A 19,690-nucleotide genomic window follows, 5' to 3' on the forward strand; every position below is an offset into this window, starting at 1 on the left:
ATGTTGGTACTGGGGTACAGGAGGACATGTTGGTACTGGGGCACAGGAGGACATGTTGGTACTGGGGCACAGGAGGACATGTTGGTACTGGGGCACAGGAGGACATGTTGGTACTGGGGCACAGGAGGACATGTTGGTACTGGGGCACAGGAGGACATGTTGGTACTGGGAGACAGGAGGACATGTTGGTAATGGGGCACAGGAGGACATGTTGGTACTGGGGCACAGGAGGACATGTTGGTACTGGGGCACAGGAGGACATGTTGGTACTGGGGCACAGGAGGACATGTTGGTACTGGGGCACAGGAGGACATGTTGGTACTGGGAGACAGGAGGACATGTTGGTACTGGGAGACAGGAGGACATGTTGGTACTGGGGCACAGGAGGACATGTTGGTACTGGGGCACAGGAGGACATGTTGGTACTGGGGTACAGGAGGACATGTTGGTACTGGGGCACAGGAGGACATGTTGGTACTGGGGTACAGGAGGACATGTTGGTACTGGGGCACAGGAGGACATGTTGGTACTGGGGCACAGGAGGACATGTTGGTACTGGGGTACAGGAGGACATGTTGGTACTGGGGCACAGGAGGACATGTTGGTACAGGGGCACAGGAGGGGGCGTTGGTACGGGGGCACAGGGGGGGGGGGGGGTACCGGGGCACAGGTGGGGTGTTGGTACAGGGGCACAGGAGGGGCGTTGGTACGGGGGCACAGGTGGGGTGTTGGCCTACCCAGGTGATACTGTCCGTGCCGGGTTGGCTTCAGAAGACAGGACCGGTATGGAACCAGTCCTCAGGCCTTTCTGCCTGGTTTTCGTAGGGTTTCGTCTCTAACTTAGTACTTTGATAATTTCCAGCAACTTAGCGGACTATTCAATGTTTGTGTATGTGTCTACTCACCTAGTTGTGTTTGCTGGGGTTGAGCTCTTTGGTACCGTCTCTCAACTTTCAGTCAACAGATGTACAGGTTCCTGAGCCTATTGGGCTCCATCATATCTACACTTGAAACTGTATATAGAGTCTGCCTTCACCACATCACTTCCTAAAGCATTCCATTTGTCAACTACTCTGACACTTAAACAAGTATTTCTAGTGTCTCTATGGCTCATTTGGGCAATCAAGTTCCACTTGTGTCCCCTATTGCGTATGCCCCTTGTGTTAAACAATGTCTTTATCTACCCTATCAATTCCTTTGAGAATTTTGTATGTGGTGATCATGTCCCCTCGTAACTCTTCTATCTTCCAGCAACATGAGGCTTAATTCCCGTAATCTCTCCTCGTAGCTCAAACGAGGAGAGTGTGTGTGTGTTAATGTGTGTGTGTGCGTGTGTGTGTGTGTGTGCGTGTGTGTGTGTGTGTGCGTGTGTGAAAAAATACAAAACAAAATTAGTTAGTAACAGTTGATTGTAGTAAATTAGTTAGTAGTTAGTAACAGTTGATTGATTGATAGTTGAGAGGCGGGCCGAAACAGCAGAGCTCAACCCCCGCAAGCAAAACTAGGTGAATACACACACATGCACACACCTCGTAGCCTGGTGGATAGCGCGCAGGACTCGTAATTCTGTGGCGCGGGTTCGATTCCCGCACGAGGCAGAAACAAATGGGCAAAGTTTCTTTCACCCTAAGTGCCCCTGTTACCTAGCAGTAAATAGGTACCTGGGAGTTAGTCAGCTGTCACGGGCTGCTTCCTGGGGTGTGTGTGTGTGTGTGGTGTGGACAAAAAAAAAATAGTAGTTAGTAAACAGTTGATTGACAGTTGAGAGGCGGGCCGAAAGAGCAAAGCTCAACCCCCGTAAAAACACAACTAGTAAACACACACACTCTCGATCTGTCCTCAGGGCTGTGGGTGGGTGTCTTAACATGGTGTCAAGACTACAGTGTATGAGGGAGACGTCAGCTGGCCGGGACTCAGCTTACGTCAGATATGTCTTAACTGCACATTCTCCTGGTCGATTGTGTCTTAAGAGCTCGCTGCAATTATCTCCGGTCCAGGATATCTGCATCAGCGTATACAGTGACTCCTGTATTTAACTCTACATCAGCGTGTACAGTGACTCCTGTATTTAACTCTACATCAGCGTGTACAGTGACTCCTGTATTTAACTCTACATCAGCGTGTACAGTGACTCCTGTATTAAATTTTACATCAGCGTGTAGAGTGACTCCTGTATTTAACTCTACATCAGCATGTAGAGAGACTCCACCGAATCATTAAACATAAATTGAAATACTTAATTCTGTTGTGATACGTTCATATTATTTTATCATTGGTATTGTCTTCAGTAATATTATCACTGGTGTTGTCTTCAGTAATATTATCACTGGTGTTGTCTTCAGTAATATTTTCACTGGTCGTGTCTTCAGTAGTATTATCACTGGGATACATCTTCAGTAATATTATTAGCGGTCGTGTTTTCAGTAATATTTTCACTGGTCTTGGTGGTTCTTCAGGGATCAGGTAGTTCCGTGAGACGCTGCGTTCATGGAACACTGGTTAGTCATTTTCATATTTTTCATTCAACAATTTTCACATATTATCACATCTTCTTTAAGCTATGTTCATTATTTGCACGCCACATTGTTCGTCAACATTGTACAGTGTTCACTCAGTAAATCTGTTATAGCGAAGATTAAGATACAAATCTAAATCCCGTGAAATCAAATCGTTTGCCCCTAATGTCTAGAAATATATTAAAACTGCAATGGAAATATATCACCTTAATTTTCTTGAGAATAAATCTCTAATCTCAGTCATTATTTTATAAATCAGAACTGAATAAGAGTAACGAGCAAACGAGAACGTTGTTTCAGTCTTAAAGTAAAATCTAAATTAAGTCTGGTCATTGCATTTAGAACTAAAACTAAAACTTGAGTGGATCCTCTGTATGTATTTGCATAATTATGCAAATTACCCAATAATATGCAAGGTAAACTCACCAAAATCGAATCAGGTCTAGACTTAGGCTCTGATAATAATCATGCCAAATTGCATTAAATTTGCTTGGCTGGTTTCAGAGATATCAGCGGAACAAAATTTACCTACTGAACGCGTGCGTGCTAACGTGCGTGCGTGCACAAATACACACACACCAATGATGGGCCTCGTGGCTGAGTGGACAGCCCTTGGGGGTAGTAGTCCTAAGGGACCAGGTTCGATTTCCGGCCGAGGAAGAAACAAATGAGCAAATTTTTGTTCACCTGCCCAGTTCCCTTAGCAATAAATAGGTACCTGGGAGTTTGACATCTGCTACGGGCTGCTTTTTTGGGGAGCAGGAATTTGTAAATATGACATGGAAAACGAGTGAAATGAGTCACTACATATAAGGTCGAAAGGCAGAACTTAAGAGCAGATGTTCTACCCTACAAACATAACTTTGTGAGCAAAACTAGGTGAGTACACTCCATAGTGGGGACGACACGTGGTGGGTGAAATAGGTACTTCCTATAACATCAAATTACAAAAAAGCGTGGAGGAGGATAGGGTGATCAGGCAACAAACCTTGTGAATGAACCCAGAGTGAAGTAGACATTAAGGATATAACATAGGCTGAGTGCTAGCGACTTGTGTGTTCGTCTACACTGCCAAGCTGGAGGAGGTGTGGATGATGTTCAGAAGGAAGTAAGACAAGGAAGTACAGAAGGAAGTATCAGGGGGAAACACTAGACCATTACGACTATATTGAACTTGAAAAGGGTCAGGATAAGGATTTGAAATGGGACGGTGAAAGGAATAGTGCCTAAGCACTTGGACGGACGGGGGATTGAACGCCGACCTACATGAAGCCAGACAATCGTTCTACCGTCCAGTCCAAGTGGTTAGGCAGGAAGTGGGAGACTATAGGAGGGCGAGAGTTTTCCTCCAGGAAGTTCTCTGAGAGAGTGAGGTAGGGGCGAGGACAAACCAGATGATTGTATACATAGCCCATGAATGCACAGAGGCGAGCATAGAGGCCAAGGACAGAAACACTAGACTTGGTAAGAGAGTGTCTCATAAACAGGAGACAGTAGTTGTTGTGGGTGAGGAAACACCCGGAGGGTTCCTGCAGGTTTCAGTGTTTTGACTATTACTGTTTCTGATATACGTATACTATCTTCTGGAGGACAATATATCGTATATGACAATGTAAATTAATAAGAATTTAGAAAATGTGAAAAGAGGTAATTGGAAGAATCCAAACGGGAGAAGCACTTGGGTGTACAAGTAACACTGGTCATACACCAGAGTCACATATACAGACAGCATCACCATTATATGTAATACTGGTAAACATAACAATGGCATTCAACAACTAAAACATTAATCTTGAAAAATACTATATAGAGCGTACGTAGGTCCAGTCGTAGTATACTTTGCCATTATCGAACCCGAAATTGGCAAAGTAGAAGAAGAAAATGAAGAAAGTCAAATATATGCAAAGAGACTAGTACCAGATGATGAGTTGAGAGATCAGGGTAAAATAACTCAATATAGCGTCACTGGAAAAGAGAAACTCAAGAGGCTAAATTATCAAGACTTTTTAAATAAGGAAATTGACAAAGTTAATGGAGACAGCTTTTCCCAGCGTGTGACAACAGAACAAGGGAGAACAGGTGGAATATGAAAATTCGTGGGCAACGAAGGTGGTAAAGAAATGGAGCAAACTCTATAGTATAATTGACAGAAGTGACCTCTAGTCACAGCTTCAAGCCCGAATAGGTACATTTTACAGAGTACTGGAAAATCAAAAGGTGTGAATGAACCAGGTACAGCAATATTCAGGCGGGGTTCGTGAGGTCTGTGTTGCTGCAGGTAGACACAACTAGGCAAGCCCAACACGGTGAGCACACACAGGCCCTCCGCCTCTCTGGTATTGTCTCAGGGCAATAATTACAAGTATTTATCCTGGACAAGCTTCTCGAAAATAATTATTCAGTTAAGCACGCGTTGGGCAATGTCCTGTATCATATCAGACGTGCAGGTTGTCTCTCTTGGCCAGCCACGGGCAGGTTGTCTCTCTCTCTTGGCCTGCCACGGGCAGGTTGTCTCTCTCTCTTGGCCTGCCACGGGCAGGTTGTCTCTCTCTCTTGGCCTGCCACGGGCAGGTTGTCTCTCTTGGCCTGCCACGGGCAGGTTGTCTCTCTCTCTCTTGGCCTGCCACGTGCAGGTTGTCTCTCTTTTCCTGCCACGTGCAGGTTGTTTGTCTTGGCCTGCCACGTGTAGGATGTTTGTCTTGGCCTGCCACGTGTAGGATGTTTGTCTTGGCCTGCCACGTGTAGGATGTTTGTCTTGGCCTGCCACGTGTAGGATGTTTGTCTTGGCCTGCCACATGCAGGTTGTTTCTCTTGGCTTGCCACGTGCAGGTTGTCTCTCTTGGCCTGCCACGTGCAGGATGTTTCTCTTAGCTACCCACGTGTAAGGAGATATCTCACATGATCTCCCGCGTCTCACATAATCTGGCAGGAAGAGAAGGGTGTCTCAGATTAGATGAAGCGTTCAGAAAAGTGTGATGTGAGCTGACACGTTCGGGAAGATGACTAATATAATCTCTAATGTGTTGAGAGATATAACATTATCTCTAACGGTCTGTAAGGCGCCCCACATACTTCCTCATCTACCGGGAGATGTCTCACAGCTTCTCATACTTGCTGGAAAATGTTTAATATGATCTCGCCCGTCGTAGGAGATGTGTCATATGATCTTACGAGTATCCGATCTATCATATCCAAAGTTATATTTAATCCAATGCTGTTTTTGAACAAATATATGATATATGTAAATTATTTAAATATATAAGCAGTGTATGTGTGTGTGTGTGTGTGTGTGTGTGTGTGTGTGTGTGTGTGTGTGAGTGTGTGTGTGTGTGTGTGTGAGTGTGTGTGTGTGTGTGTGTGTGTGTGTGTGTGTGTGTGTGTGTGAGTGTGTGTGTGTGTGTGTGTGTGTGTGTGTGTGTGAGTGTGTGTGTGTGTGTGAGTGTGTGTGTGTGTGTGTGAGTGTGTGTGTGTGTGTGTGTGTGAGTGTGTGTGTGTGTGTGTGTGTGTGTGTGTGTGAGTGTGTGTGTGTGTGTGTGTGAGTGTGTGTGTGTGTGTGTGTGTGTGTGTGTGTGTGAGTGTGTGTGTGTGTGTGTGTGTGTGTGTGTGTGTGTGTGTGTGTGTGTGTGTGAGTGTGTGTGTGTGTGTGTGTGTGTGTGTGTGTGTGTGAGTGTGTGTGTGTGTGTGTGTGTGTGTGTGTGTGTGAGTGTGTTTACCAAGTGGCGTTCTCCTAGTTGTGCTTGCTGGGATTGATAACTAGCTCCAGAACCCTGTATTCTACAATTGTATTTCATGCTGCATGTGTTTGTGCTATATATTTATGTGTGCTGGCAAGCATTTGTGTTTCTTGCTGCATGTGTATTATTATTTTCGTGCCTGTTTGGGTATGTGTTTCTGGCTGCGTGTATATATTTCGTGTGCGTGTGTGCGTGTGTGAAATCGTCAGACAGTAAAACTCGTACATCTCTCCATGAAGTAGTAATTATAACGCTTTCTAGATGCTCAATTTCATTAATGTTCCGTTCTTGTATTGAGGCGCAGTGAGCTTGACAACTTTTGGTTCCGTGGCCTCGCTTATCGAGATTGGTCTTGACTAGTTACGCTCTTTTTATTTTAAAGTCAAAATAATTGATCAAGAAACCTTGAATAATGATGTAGCATTGTGACTTGTGTGTTGAGAATGAATCATTATTCTGAGGTATTCCTCCTCCTGGAACGTTGCTAGGAACGTACATACATAAATACATACAAACATACATTCATATATATATATATATATATATATATATATATATATATATATATATATATATATATATATATATATATATAACTTGTGTAAGAATATAGTTACATACAAACACCACTCACACACACATATATGCAAACGTGACATACATATATGAATCCAAACTTACAATTCGCATATATATATATATACATATATATACACAGAGATGTATAAATGCATACTCACAAATATATACATTTTAATGTGATACACTTTGCAATTTATGCAAAGTACACACATTAATTAGGTAACTATCTGCAACGTTGAAGCATGCAAAACATTGTTATTTAGCATGCATAATATGCTGCTGCTTACCATTCTTGCAGAGCGCAGCTTGCCAATGCAACGTCGCCTCAATTTAAGTATCTAATGGTCTCGATAATTTCCCTGCTAAATGACACGCATCAAACAAGGAATAAAAGAAGCCGGGTAATATATTCTTGATAATTCTAGGAAGCTGATAAAGTTAGTCGAAAAAATATAAAAGGTTAAGAAATTGTGTGGTTGGTGGGGGGGGGGGGACGGACTTATGGGTACAGGAACCACCTGTGACCCAGTTGGTGCGACAGCTGTGGTTACAGGTGTGGCGCAGTCCTCAGAGGGTGGGGTGGAGGGGACAACTGTGGTTACAGTGGGGTGGGGTTGAGGGGACAGCTGTGGTTACAGTAGGGTGGGAAGAGAGAGGCTGCATGTGTTGACAGGGTTACACCTGTGCTCGTGGTGTCATGGCTCCTTTATTGTAAAGTTGCTAGTTGTTGTTGTTGGTGCACCGTTGCTACTTGTGCCGCCTGGTGGTGTTGGTCAACACTTACCTCTCATGTGGAAGACCCGAAACTGTGTGATCTTCCTCTGCTTATTAATAATTTTAGGACGTCTTCTCAATTTTGTTCTCGTTTGCGTTTGTTGTCTTGCACAGTGCTATCAGTGTGCGTGGGTCCTCGGGTAGGTTAGGTTCCGGCAATTTAGTACACCAGTTTAGTGATGTTGGGAACGCTCGGGAGGACGGCCTGCTTTACCGCATGGCTTCTGGAGTTGACATTCCCAGGCTTTAGCCTTTAATTTGGTGGTGTTTAAGTCCCGGTTAAACTAGAGATATACATCCATATGGGTGAATATCTTTAGACTTCATATATTTATTTGTTTTTATGTGTAGGAAAAATATCCTTCAGCTGTATCTTCTAATTTAGGCATAACAGGATGCAAATAATTTATTTAGCATTCCTCAGATCATATACTTATTTCTGTACATGAGCTGCTAATGGTCCAGTGTGGACCAAATTGTCGACATTTCCTTTGTTTTTCACATAGGTGGTTTAGGTGACTAATTTTCAGCCATGTTATTGTGACTTACTGTCTGCAAATTCATAGCATACAAGTTATTCTAAAATTTGTTAACTGTGCATAGGACTATTGTTGGTCAGTTGCAACAGCTCCTCTGGTTTCTTGCCATGCCTGCATTTAAATTTATGAATAGTTTTGACCTCGGTTGTCTTCCTTTGTAAGTTATTCCACTTCCTCACTCTCCTCATGCTAAATACATGCGTTCTCACATTCCTGTAGCCTACCCGCGAGGCTCGCTGCCATTCGTATCCTCTCCTGTCTTTAATAAATCCTAGACTTTTTGTCTGTGTCATCTTTCTTGACACCACAAGGTATCTGGCATGTTTTGATCATATTCCTCCTAACTTTACTTGATTTCATTGCCTGTCCCTAAGCTAGACTCATCCAGGCGGTGGCCGAACCCAAAGACGTATTCATCAACTTTAAAGCGCTGCATGTTCAAAATGTGTATTTTCTCAAATATAACATAATATTATTTCATACTAGAATGTGCTCAATAGTCAGGCCTAACGTAGGTTAGGTTAGATGGGTAGGTTCCGTTAGCCATTATTGGTATTTTGCAATTCGTGAATGAAGCATTTAGAGGAGTGCGACTAGAACAGAAGACGGATCAAAGCACTGCTCGAGAAGAATGCCTACGTCATCAGTTGTCAGTCGTGAGTAAAGTGTTTTTCATTCATAAACAGCGGGTTTGATAGCCGTAGTAACGAACATTTGGCGTTTGTTAAGTGTTCGAACGTCATTAGTTGTGAGTCGTGTGTAAACCATTTTTCGCTCATAAACACGGGGTTAGGTGGCTTGATTAATGAGCATTTGCCCTTTGTTGATGGACTGGTTGATGAGGACGGGTTGGTTGATGAGGACGGGCTGGTTGATGAGGACGGGTTGGTTGATGAGGACGGGCTGGTTGATGAGGACGGGTTGGTTGATAAGGACGGGCTGATTGATGAGGACGGGCTGGGTGATGAGGACGGGTTGGGTGATGAGGACGGATTGGGTGAAGAGGACGGGCTGGTTGATTAGGACGGGCTGGTTGATTAGGACGGGTTGGTTGATGAGGACGGGCTGATTGATGAGGACGGGCTGGGTGATGAGGACGGGCTGATTGATGAGGACGGGCTGGGTGATGAGGACGGGCTGGTTGATGAGGACGGACTGGATGATGAGGACGGGCTGTCTTCTATCCTTCATGTGGCGCTGGGGTTCCGTTCAAGTTTTACACAGTTTTAAAGGCCGGTCGCGCGTGTAAATCAAAGTTTAATGTACAGGCAGAGACGCAGGAATCTCGCTCTATGGAGCACACTAGCTGCGTTTTATCGACCTCTGAGGTGTAAACTGCACTGACAGTTACGTAATAAAAGTGATGGAGAAATAATTGCAGCAAGCTAAACCCCGCGCCGCATAAACACGAGTCTTGTCAACAAATTATCGAGGAATGAAATTACCAGGCGAGTCACAGCCACTTACACCTGGTCTGGATCACATTAACTAGTTTCTAATGATTGAGACAGTCGGTCATGGTTGTTAATAAGCATCTGGTTCATGATTCCAGCCTTTAAGGCGACTCTTAGATCGCAGACAAAGCGCTCAGGGGCTTGGGCGAAGGGGGGTCGGGGAGACTCGATCAGGGCGTGTTGATCAGGGCTCTTAGTATATACCAGGGACGGAGGATCAGATCTGGTACATAACTTGAAGTCTATTAGGACAGTAGTATCAGACCAGATGAATGTGTTTCGATTCGAAGAGATTGAGTTAAATAATTGTTAACAGCCCTTGCTCGCTCTCAAATACCTCTGCCACGTCTGTCAACTCACCTACTACGCACCAGACCTGCAGTTGGCATGAAAAATAATATTAAGGTGGTGGACTGACTCCTGCTTCTCTTCTTCCTCCTTGTTATAGCTCATCTTAGGTATGCAAATAGTTATAGATTCACCGGGTCTAATCTCTGCGTATTGTCCCAGAGTAAAGCGTATACGAGTAATCACTTATATACGCATATTAATGCATATTCAAGTAATCAATTATATATACAAAATAACACATATACAATTGATCGAAAGAGTGAGAAGAACTGGGACAAGGCCCAGAGATTACAAAAACACTGATCGAAGTATGCGGAAAAATCACATTTGAAAAATTAGAGAATGCTGAACACGTTTTCGGCTCAATTCGCCTTCATCAGAGCAAGATAGAGAGTAGCACTGTGTGTGTGCGTGTGTGTGTGTGTGTGTGTGTGTGTGTGTGTGTGTGTGTGTGTGTGTGTGTGTGTGTGTGTGAGTGAGTGAGTGTGTGTGTGTGTGTGTGTGTGTGTACTCACCTATATGTACTCACCTATATGTGCTTGCAGGATCGAGCATTGACTCTTGGATCCCGCCTTTCGAGCATCGGTTGTTTACAGCAATGACTCCTGTCCCATTTCCCTATCATACCTGGTTTTAAAATTATGAATAGTATTTGCTTCCACAACCTGTTCCTGAAGTGCATTCCATTTCCCCACTACTCTCACGCTAAAAGAAAACTTCCTTACATCTCTGTGACTCATCTGAGTTTCAAGCTTCCATCCATGTCCTCTCGTTCTGTTACTATTCCGTGTGAGTGTGTGTGTGTGTGTGTGTGTGTGTGTGTGTGTGTGTGTGTGTGTGTGTGTGTGTGTGTGTGTGTGTGTGTGTGTGTGTGTGTGTGTGTGAGTGTGTGTGAGTGTGAGTGTGAGTGTGTGTGTGTGTGTGTGTGTGTGTGTGTGTGTGTGTGTGTGTGTGTGTGTGTGTGTGTGTGTGTGTGTGTGAGTGTGTGTGTGTGTGTGTGTGTGTGTGTGTGTGTGTGTGTGTGTGTGAGTGTGTGTGTGAGTGTGAGTGTGAGTGTGTGTGTGTGTGTGTGTGTGTGTGTGTGTGTGTGTGTGTGTGTGTGTGTGTGTGTGTGTGAGTGTGTGTGTGTGTGTGTGTGTGTGTGTGTGTGTGTGTGTGTGTGTGTGTGTGAGTGTGTGTGTGTGTGTGTGTGTGTGTGTGTGTGTGTGTGTGTGTGTGTGTGTGTGTGTGAGTGTGTGTGAGTGTGAGTGTGAGTGTGAGTGTGTGTGTGTGTGTGTGTGTGTGTGTGTGTGTGTGTGTGTGTGTGTGTGTGTGTGTGTGTGTGTGTGTGTGTGAGTGTGTGTGAGTGTGAGTGTGAGTGTGTGTGTGTGTGTGTGTGTGTGTGTGTGTGTGTGTGTGTGTGTGTGTGTGTGTGTGTGTGTGTGTGTGTGTGTGTGTGTGTGTGTGTGTGTGTGTGTGTGTGTGTGAGTGTGTGTGAGTGTGAGTGTGAGTGTGTGTGTGTGTGTGTGTGTGTGTGTGTGTGTGTGTGTGTGTGTGTGTGTGTGTGTGTGTGAGTGTGTGTGTGTGTGTGTGTGTGAGTGTGTGTGTGTGTGTGTGTGTGTGTGTGAGTGTGTGTGTGTGTGTGTGTGTGTGTGTGTGTGTGTGTGTGTGTGTGTGTGTGTGTGTGTGTGAGTGTGTGTGAGTGTGAGTGTGAGTGTGAGTGTGTGTGTGTGTGTGTGTGTGTGTGTGTGTGTGTGTGTGTGTGTGTGTGTGTGTGTGTGTGTGTGTGTGTGTGTGTGTGTGTGTGTGTGTGTGTGTGTGTGTGTGTGTGTGTGTGTGTGTGTGTGTGTGTGTGTGTGTGTGTGTGTGTGTGTGTGTGTGTGTGTGTGTGTGTGTGTGTGTGTCTGTGTGTGTGTGTGTGTTGTACACAAGTGTGAAGGCCAGGCCACACACACACTCCTACCTGTCACCGTCTCCGCTGCAGCCATTATCATAATCATCATCATCATAATCACCATCATTATAGTCATTACCGTCTGCTATATAATTGGCGTGGCGTCCTTGTTGGCGTTATTGGGGGGGGGGAGATAGGAAGGATATAGACTGGGTAGGTCAGGGGTAGGGGTGGAAGACGATAGGTCTGGTAGGTAGGGAAGAAATAATGGGCCTGGTAGGCAGGGAAGAAATAATGGGCCTGGTAGGCAGGGAAGAAATAATGGGCCTGGTAGGCAGGGAGGAAAAAATGGGTCTGGAAGGCAGGGAGGAAATAATGGGCCTGGTAGGCAGGGAGGAAATAATGGGTCTGGAAGGCAGGGAGGAAATAATGGGCCTGGTAGGCAGGGAGGAAATAATGGGCCTGGTAGGCAGGGAGGAAATAATTGGTCTGGAAGGCAGGGAGGAAATAATGGGTCTGGAAGGCAGGGAGGAAATAATGGGCCTGGTAGGCAGGGAGGAAATAATGGGTCTGGAAGGCAGGGAGGAAATAATGGGTCTGGAAGGCAGGGAGGAAATAATGGGTCTGGAAGGCAGGGAGGAAATAATGGGCCTGGTAGGCAGGGAGGAAATAATGGGCCTGGTAGGCAGGGAGGAAATAATGGGTCTGGAAGGCAGGGAGGAAATAATGGGCCTGGTAGGCAGGGAGGAAATAATGGGTCTGGAAGGCAGGGAGGAAATAATGGGCCTGGTAGGCAGGGAGGAAAAAGTGATATTTTGGAAGTGAGGGAAAGGAAACGAAGAGTAACGAGAGGAATAGGTCATTAAAAAGGAAGGTCTGGAAAGAGATGTTTACGGTGTTGAGAGACCGAAGGATTGAGGTGGAAACGAGAGGGTAATTAAGAATGGGAGAAGGATGTGTAGGAGAGGAGACTTGGGGAAAAAGGAATGGCAAAGGTATGGGAAGGGAAGGGAAGGGAAGGGAAGGGAAGGGAAGGGAAGGGAAGGGAAGGGAAGGGAAGGGAAGGGAAGGGAAGGGAAGGGAAAGGAGTCACAGATACTGAGGCTGACGACAATGTATTCATTAGCGCTGCAATATGGTTGTGGCCTGTGGGCGGACTGCAAGTGTCAAAAAGCATTGTTGTTGTTGTTGTTTATTAAGATTCGCTACTTGGAACAAAATCACGGGCTATGGTGAGCCCGTAGTAGATTTACCTGGCACAGGAGCGGGGCTGTAACTTGACGTTAAAAACCACCAGTTTCCTGCATTAATAGTAACTAGGTGTGCTGTGAAAAGAGGTGATGGGGTGGGTGTTGTGCTGGGGGGGGGGTCCGTGGAGGGAAGGGGACGGGGTGACATGAGGTAGAGGGGTTAAGTGGGTGTGGAAGGGAGGAGTGGCAATGGGACGGAAGGAGGAGTAGAGGTGCGGGGGGGGGGGTAAAGATGTGAATGGGTGGGGAGGTGAGAGGGTAAGGGTAGAATGCTGAGGAGTGAGAATAAGCGAGGGAATGAGGAAAGGAGAAGGGTGAGGAGAGGTGAGGGGTCGGGTATACAGGTGTAGATTTGTGGGGTGAAGAGCTACTACCGGTGCCCTGTGGACCTGGGTAGCCTGCTGCCCGCCTCCCATGGTACCCGCTGCCCGCCTCCCATGGTACCCGCTGCCCGCCTCCCATGGTACCCGCTGCCCGCCTCCCATGGTACCCGCTGCCCGCCTCCTATGGTACCCGCTGCCCGCCTCCCATGGTACCCGCTGCCCGCCTCCCATGGTACCCGCTGCCCGCCTCCCATGGTACCCGCTGCCCGCCTCCCATGGTACCCGCTGCCCGCCTCCCATGGTACCCGGTGCCCGCCTCCCATGGTACCCGCTGCCCGCCTCCCATGGTACCCGCTGCCCGCCTCCCATGGTACCTGCTGCCTGCCTCCCATGGTACCTGCTGCCCGCCTCCCATGGTACCTGCTGCCCGCCTCCCATGGTACCTGCTGCCCGCCTCCCATGGTACAGTACCACTACTTTACCCTCACCATCACACTCGTCCCAACATTCCTTCCCCGTACAAGCCTTCAACGAAACATAGCAAGATATTTAATATACTACGACACCAGTTTGACCTCTTATGACACCAGTCTGACCTCTCGTCACACCAGTCTGACCTCTCGTCACACCAGTCTGACCTCTCGTCACACCAGTCTGACCTCTCGTCACACCAGTTTGACCTCTCGTCACACCAGTCTGACCTCTCGTCACACCAGTCTGACCACTCGTCACACCAGTCTGACCTCTCGTCACACCAGTTTGACCTCTCGTCACACCAGCCTGACCTCTCGTCACACCAGTCTGACCACTCGTCACACCAGTCTGACCTCTCGTCACACCAGTTTGACCTCTCGTCACACCAGCCTGACCTCTCGTCACACCAGTCTGACCACTCGTCACACCAGTCTGACCTCTCGTCACACCAGTCTGACCTCTCGTCACACCAGTCTGACCACTCGTCACACCAGTCTGACCACTCGTCACACCAGTCTGACCTCTCGTCACACCAGTCTGACCTCTCGTCACACCAGTTTGACCTCTCGTCACACCAGTCTGACCTCTCGTCACACCAGTCTGACCTCTCGTCACACCAGTCTGACCTCTCGTCACACCAGTCTGACCTCTCGTGGCATTAATTTAACTTTCCGCGACACTTGCTTACCTCCCTTGACACAAGTCTGATCCTCTGTGACACCAGTGTAATCTTCCGTGACACCATTTTGACCTTTTGCGACACAAGTTTGCCCTACCGGTACACCTGTTGGATTTTCAGACGGTAACCTTTGCAATCTCTCCCAGCAGGTGGTGTGTCGCCGCCCCCATCTCCCCCTACTGCAGCGTCGCCTTCCCCCACCATGGCCCCTGGCCACGGGGCATCCAGTCCCGGGGCGGGGCTGGCCAGCCTCCACCATGCCATTCACGGCCTCCACAACCTCCACAATCTTCACAACCTTCAGAACTTTCACAACCTGCAACAGAACCTGCAGACGCAGATGGCGGCGCTAGCGGGGCTCCAAGGCGGCTTAGGAGTGCCTGGCGTGGGATCCCTCCTACACCCACACTTGGCCCAACACAACCAAGGTGAGTGTTGCTTCTCTCCTACACCCAGCCTGCACGTCTTGCCACAGTCACCTTCACCTGAGCAGGTGTCTTAAGGTTGGTTAACCGTGTTATCAAAGCGAGAATTGCATGTATAATGAATAACGAGACAGGTAATCGGAATATCAGTGGTTAATCAATGCAAATTGCACCTTTACAACCTTGATTACTTGCAGAGTACATATAAAATATTATCCCTTCCATCATGAGCTTATAATCACCATTACTGCTTAACATATTAAACTGCTATAGCCCTGCCATAAAATATATAATAATTAGTTCTTGCATTGTGAGAATCTCTTTTATAGACGCAGGCAATAAATTACGTCGTGCGCAGTGAAATGTGTGACCATGTGCTTTCTTCATGACTTTAGTAATTATGACCTTAGTGCCATGACCTTATCTGCGGGGGTGCACCGTCTTCTTGACCTCATGTTGTAGTGACTGCACTTAACGTAGCCTTAATTCTATTGGCCAATAGTTGTCGTGATTTCCTTGGGACCACAATTTGAGTGACGTTCTTATAGTATCCATAGTTTAATTACCCGGGTGTTCTCTGGTCCACTAGTTTCAATAAAAAAAAATTGGGGTCTTTGCTTTCATTACCTCGCTTTATAAAGTACTCGTTTATGACATTTTTTCTTGTGCGTAGGGTTAATTAAATTTAGTATGTGATTGTATTTTACACACCGACTTCCACAACAAAAGAAAGTATTTAGAACCGCGCCTTCGTGACTCAGCCTTCATCATTCCCACATGTCACCTAAAGCCTTTATTACGAAGATATATTTTACTACATGTATTACATACAAGTGCAGGTCATGTGACCAATCATGTCTTCCCCCGGCACAGCTGCGGCGGCGGCGGCGGCGGCGGCGGCGGCAGCGACGGCGGCGACGGCAGCGCCACCTCCCCCCGGCGGCATGAACAACAGCGCGGGGGCCAATAACGCGCCGACTGTCCCCCAGATGGTGTTGACCTCCGGCCACGTTACCCAGGGGGTCCAAGGGGCCCAGCTTCTCGTCCCCACCTCCCAGGGTAAGTAACTCCCAGGGTCGGTAACGCCCAGCTCTTCTTATTAGTCCCAAGGCTCCCCGACCTGGACCATTAGCCCGTCTGAGGCAGCAGTTTCCCATCTTCTAGGTGGCCTCTCAAGCATTTAATAGTTCATCTGATCATATACATAATTACATTTATTCTCTTTGTATGTCTTGTGATTCTATGGTAATATTTATTAATGTTATATCATTATTCTACGCTGTTTAATATTTTTTTATTTCTTGCTCAGTTTGATTTCCGTCTGTTTATTTCCATCCTTTAACTTCAGTGTATCAAATTCGTTAGCAAACTGCGACTGTGAAATTTTCCTCGTTCACGCGGAGGCTTTGCTAATACTGGCATATTTTCCTCTAACCTTGGAAGCTTCGCCACTCTTGGAATCCTTTCCTATTTTGGAAGCTTTCCCAACACGATTGAAAGCTTCTCCGCTAATTTCAGAAGTTTTTCACTATCTTTTGATTGATTATCCATCAATCTAAGATTTTTTTTTTTACAGTCAAGAAACTTTCTTGATTTTCTACGCTTTTAATTTCTTACATAGATTTTACCTGTCTTAAAAATATGTTCCAACAATACAAAACAAAAACCGCTCTTCATACATTCAGAAATAATGTTTGTTTAAGCTTTATCAGTGTTTTTAACATACACTTGACTGTCCCTAAACAAGAGTTTCTATCACTCTGGTAACTTGTTAATGTTTATGAGTTATGATTTACCTTCCTTCACTCTTAAGACATTTTTTTCCGACAGGTATCGCGGTGCAGCCCATCTTGACCATACCTCTGGGACAGGCTGGCGTTCAAGGCTCCTCGCTGATGAACCCCCTTGTTCCCCTCCACCACCTCCCCCAGCCGGGACCACACCCCCAGCACACAGGTGAGAGAGAGAGAGAGAGAGAGAGAGAGAGAGAGAGAGAGAGAGAGAGAGAGAGAGAGAGAGAGAGAGAGAGAGAGAGAGAGAGAGAGAGAGTAAGAGTGGCAGAAAAAAATATTGGGATGAAGAAAGCGGGTGAAATCGCCAACAAACTCGTTCTCCAACAATCAAGTCATCGAACACTACGTATGCATCATAGTCTCGAAAAGTGTATATACATGTGCACAAGTGTTGTGTGATGGGATGAGATAGTAACCAACAGTAGTGTGCAGGACACCGTGCAGGACACTCTGCAGGACACTCTGCAGGACACTGTGCAGGACACTGTGCAGGACACTGTGCAGGACACTCTGCAGGACACTCTGCAGAACATGTCAAGTGTGATGATACACATCATGTCTCCTACTGATGAAGAGCTGTTGTGGAATCAGAGCAAGTTGTTGGAGTTGTCGTTGGTTGATAGTGGAATGTGTAATTTTAGTGATAGAATGACAACAGTAAGGATGGCCATTCTTCACGGAATGTGGATTGATGAATGACGGGGCAAGATTTAGCTATATTCTTTCCAAAGTGTTGTGATAAACAACAATTAATTGTACACACACAGAAATCACAATAGCGTGATATATCAACACTGACTAAGGCGCTTCTGGGAACATCCCGTGCGAAGGTTTGAACCCTCTTCTCGACCCTTGTGCATTTGTTCAACAACTAATTGTGTTGGTACTGGCAAGTGCAGACAGAAATAATCATCAAATGTAATAAGGAACTCGGCGAGTGCAATAAGGCTGGGATAGTCATGGTGGTTCAGTATTCAGAGAACTTGATATCATAATCAGCACACCTAATAAGGTAATCAACGTACGTAGTTAGGTAATCGACCCTTAACTCGTTACGGCTGTGAAGAGGATTGCTATTGCATCCTGAACACAGCCATGGGTTTGTCCAGGAGACGACGGAGTGTCACTAGTGCACTGGTGGCTCAGGATGGCTGCCTTGGAGGGTGATGGCTCATGATGGCTGCCTTGGAGGGTGATGGGTCAGGATGGCTGCCTTGGAGGGTGATGGCTCAGGATAGCTGCCTTGGAGGGTGATGGGTCTGGATAGCTGCCTTGGAGGGTGATGGCTCATGATGGCTGCCTTGGAGGGTGATGGGTCAGGATGGCTGCCTTGGAGGGTGATGGCTCAGGATAGCTGCCTAGGAGGGTGATGGGTCAGCATGGCTGCCTTGGAGGGTGATGGCTCAGAATGGCTGCCTAGGTGGGTGATGGGTCACGATGGCTGACTTGGAGGGTGATGGGTCAGGATGGCTGCCTTGGAGGGTGATGGGTCATGATGACTGCCTTGGAAGGTGATGGGTCAGAATGGCTGCCTTGGAGGGTGATGGGTCAGGATGGCTGCCTTGGAGGGTGATGGGTCAGGATGGCTGCCTTGGAGGGTGATGGGTCATGATGACTGCCTTGGAAGGTGATGGGTCAGAATGGCTGCCTTAGAGGGTGATGGGTCAGGATGGCTGCCTTGGAGGGTGATGGGTCAGGATGGCTGCCTTGCAGAGTGATGGCTCAGGATAGCTGCCTTGGAGGGTGATGGGTCAGGATAGCTGCCTTGGAGGGTGATGGCTCAGAATGGCTGCCTAGGTGGGTGATGGGTCACGATGGCTGCCTTGGAGGGTGATGGGTCAGGATGGCTGCCTTGGAGGGTGATGGGTCATGATGGCTGCCTTGGAGGGTGATGGGTCAGAATGGCTGCCTTGGAGGGTGATGGCTCAGAATGGCTGCCTAGGTGGGTGATGGGTCACGATGGCTGCCTTGGAGGGTGATGGGTCACGATGGCTGCCTTGGAGGGTGATGGGTCATGATGGCTGTCTTGGAGGGTGATGGGTCAGCATGGCTGCCTTGGAGGGTGATGGCTCAGAATGGCTGCCTAGGTGGGTGATGGGTCACGATGGCTGCCTTGGAGGGTGATGGGTCAGGATGGCTGCCTTGGAGGGTGATGGGTCATGATGGCTGCCTTGGAGGGTGATGGGTCAGAATGGCTGCCTTGGAGGGTGATGGGTCATGATGGCTGCCTTGGAGGGTGATGGGTCAGAATGGCTGCCTTGGAGGGTGATGGGTCAGGATGGCTGCCTTGGAGGGTGATGGGTCAGAATGGCTGCCTTGGAGGGTGATGGGTCAGGATGGCTTCCTTGGAGGGTGATGGGTCAGAATGGCTGCCTTGGAGGGTGATGGGTCAGGATGGCTGCCTTGGAGGGTGTAGAGGCTTGCTAGTGATAAGATGAACTGATGTGTGCTTTTCATTCATATTGAAGTTGTGTGTTTGGGTGCGTGTACTTATTAGTACTTTCCTATCCGGTGATTTTATAGTGTGTGTGAGTGTGTGTGTGTGTGTGTGTGTGAGTGTGTGTGTGTGTGTGTGTGTGTGTGTGTGTGTGTGTGTGTGTGTGTGTGTGTGTGTGTGTGTGTGTGTGTGTGTGAGTGTGTGTGAGTGTGCGTGCGTGTGTACGTGCGCGCGCGTTCTTGCCTGAGGCAAGAATTTTATACGTTTGGCTTGTATATGTGTTTATAGGCCCCATACTATAATAAGACAGTACATATAGTTAATGTAGGTTGTACGTCCAAAACGTTAACTTTTGCACAGCAAACAGTCCACAATTTGTCTTTTTGTAGAAAAAAGGAAAGTAATAACCTAGTGCCCTAAAAATACCGACACCAAAAATACTACACGGGTCCGTCCTATCCTAAACCAGGCCTCTCCTCACCTAAC

General features: G+C 47.1%; 1 protein-coding gene across 4 annotated transcripts in view; it reads left to right on the top strand.

Moving 5' to 3' along the window:
* The window catches only part of LOC123754899 (POU domain, class 6, transcription factor 2), a 1,116,985-nt gene that overhangs the window by 1,062,908 nt on the left and 34,387 nt on the right, over positions 1 to 19,690 (top strand). For 3 of the 4 annotated variants that reach the window (XM_069332920.1, XM_069332922.1, XM_069332923.1), the window contains 3 exons: positions 14,699 to 14,977; positions 15,848 to 16,033; positions 16,805 to 16,930. In XM_069332920.1, coding sequence (XP_069189021.1) covers positions 14,699 to 14,977; positions 15,848 to 16,033; positions 16,805 to 16,930 — 591 coding nt within the window. Of the gene's footprint in view, positions 1 to 14,695; positions 14,978 to 15,847; positions 16,034 to 16,804; positions 16,931 to 19,690 lie in introns of all 4 variants that reach the window. The other variant, XM_069332921.1, reaches the window with a different exon arrangement.

Source organism: Procambarus clarkii, chromosome 28 (assembly GCF_040958095.1).
Source record: "Procambarus clarkii isolate CNS0578487 chromosome 28, FALCON_Pclarkii_2.0, whole genome shotgun sequence".
Taxonomy (NCBI): Eukaryota; Metazoa; Arthropoda; class Malacostraca; order Decapoda; family Cambaridae; genus Procambarus; species Procambarus clarkii.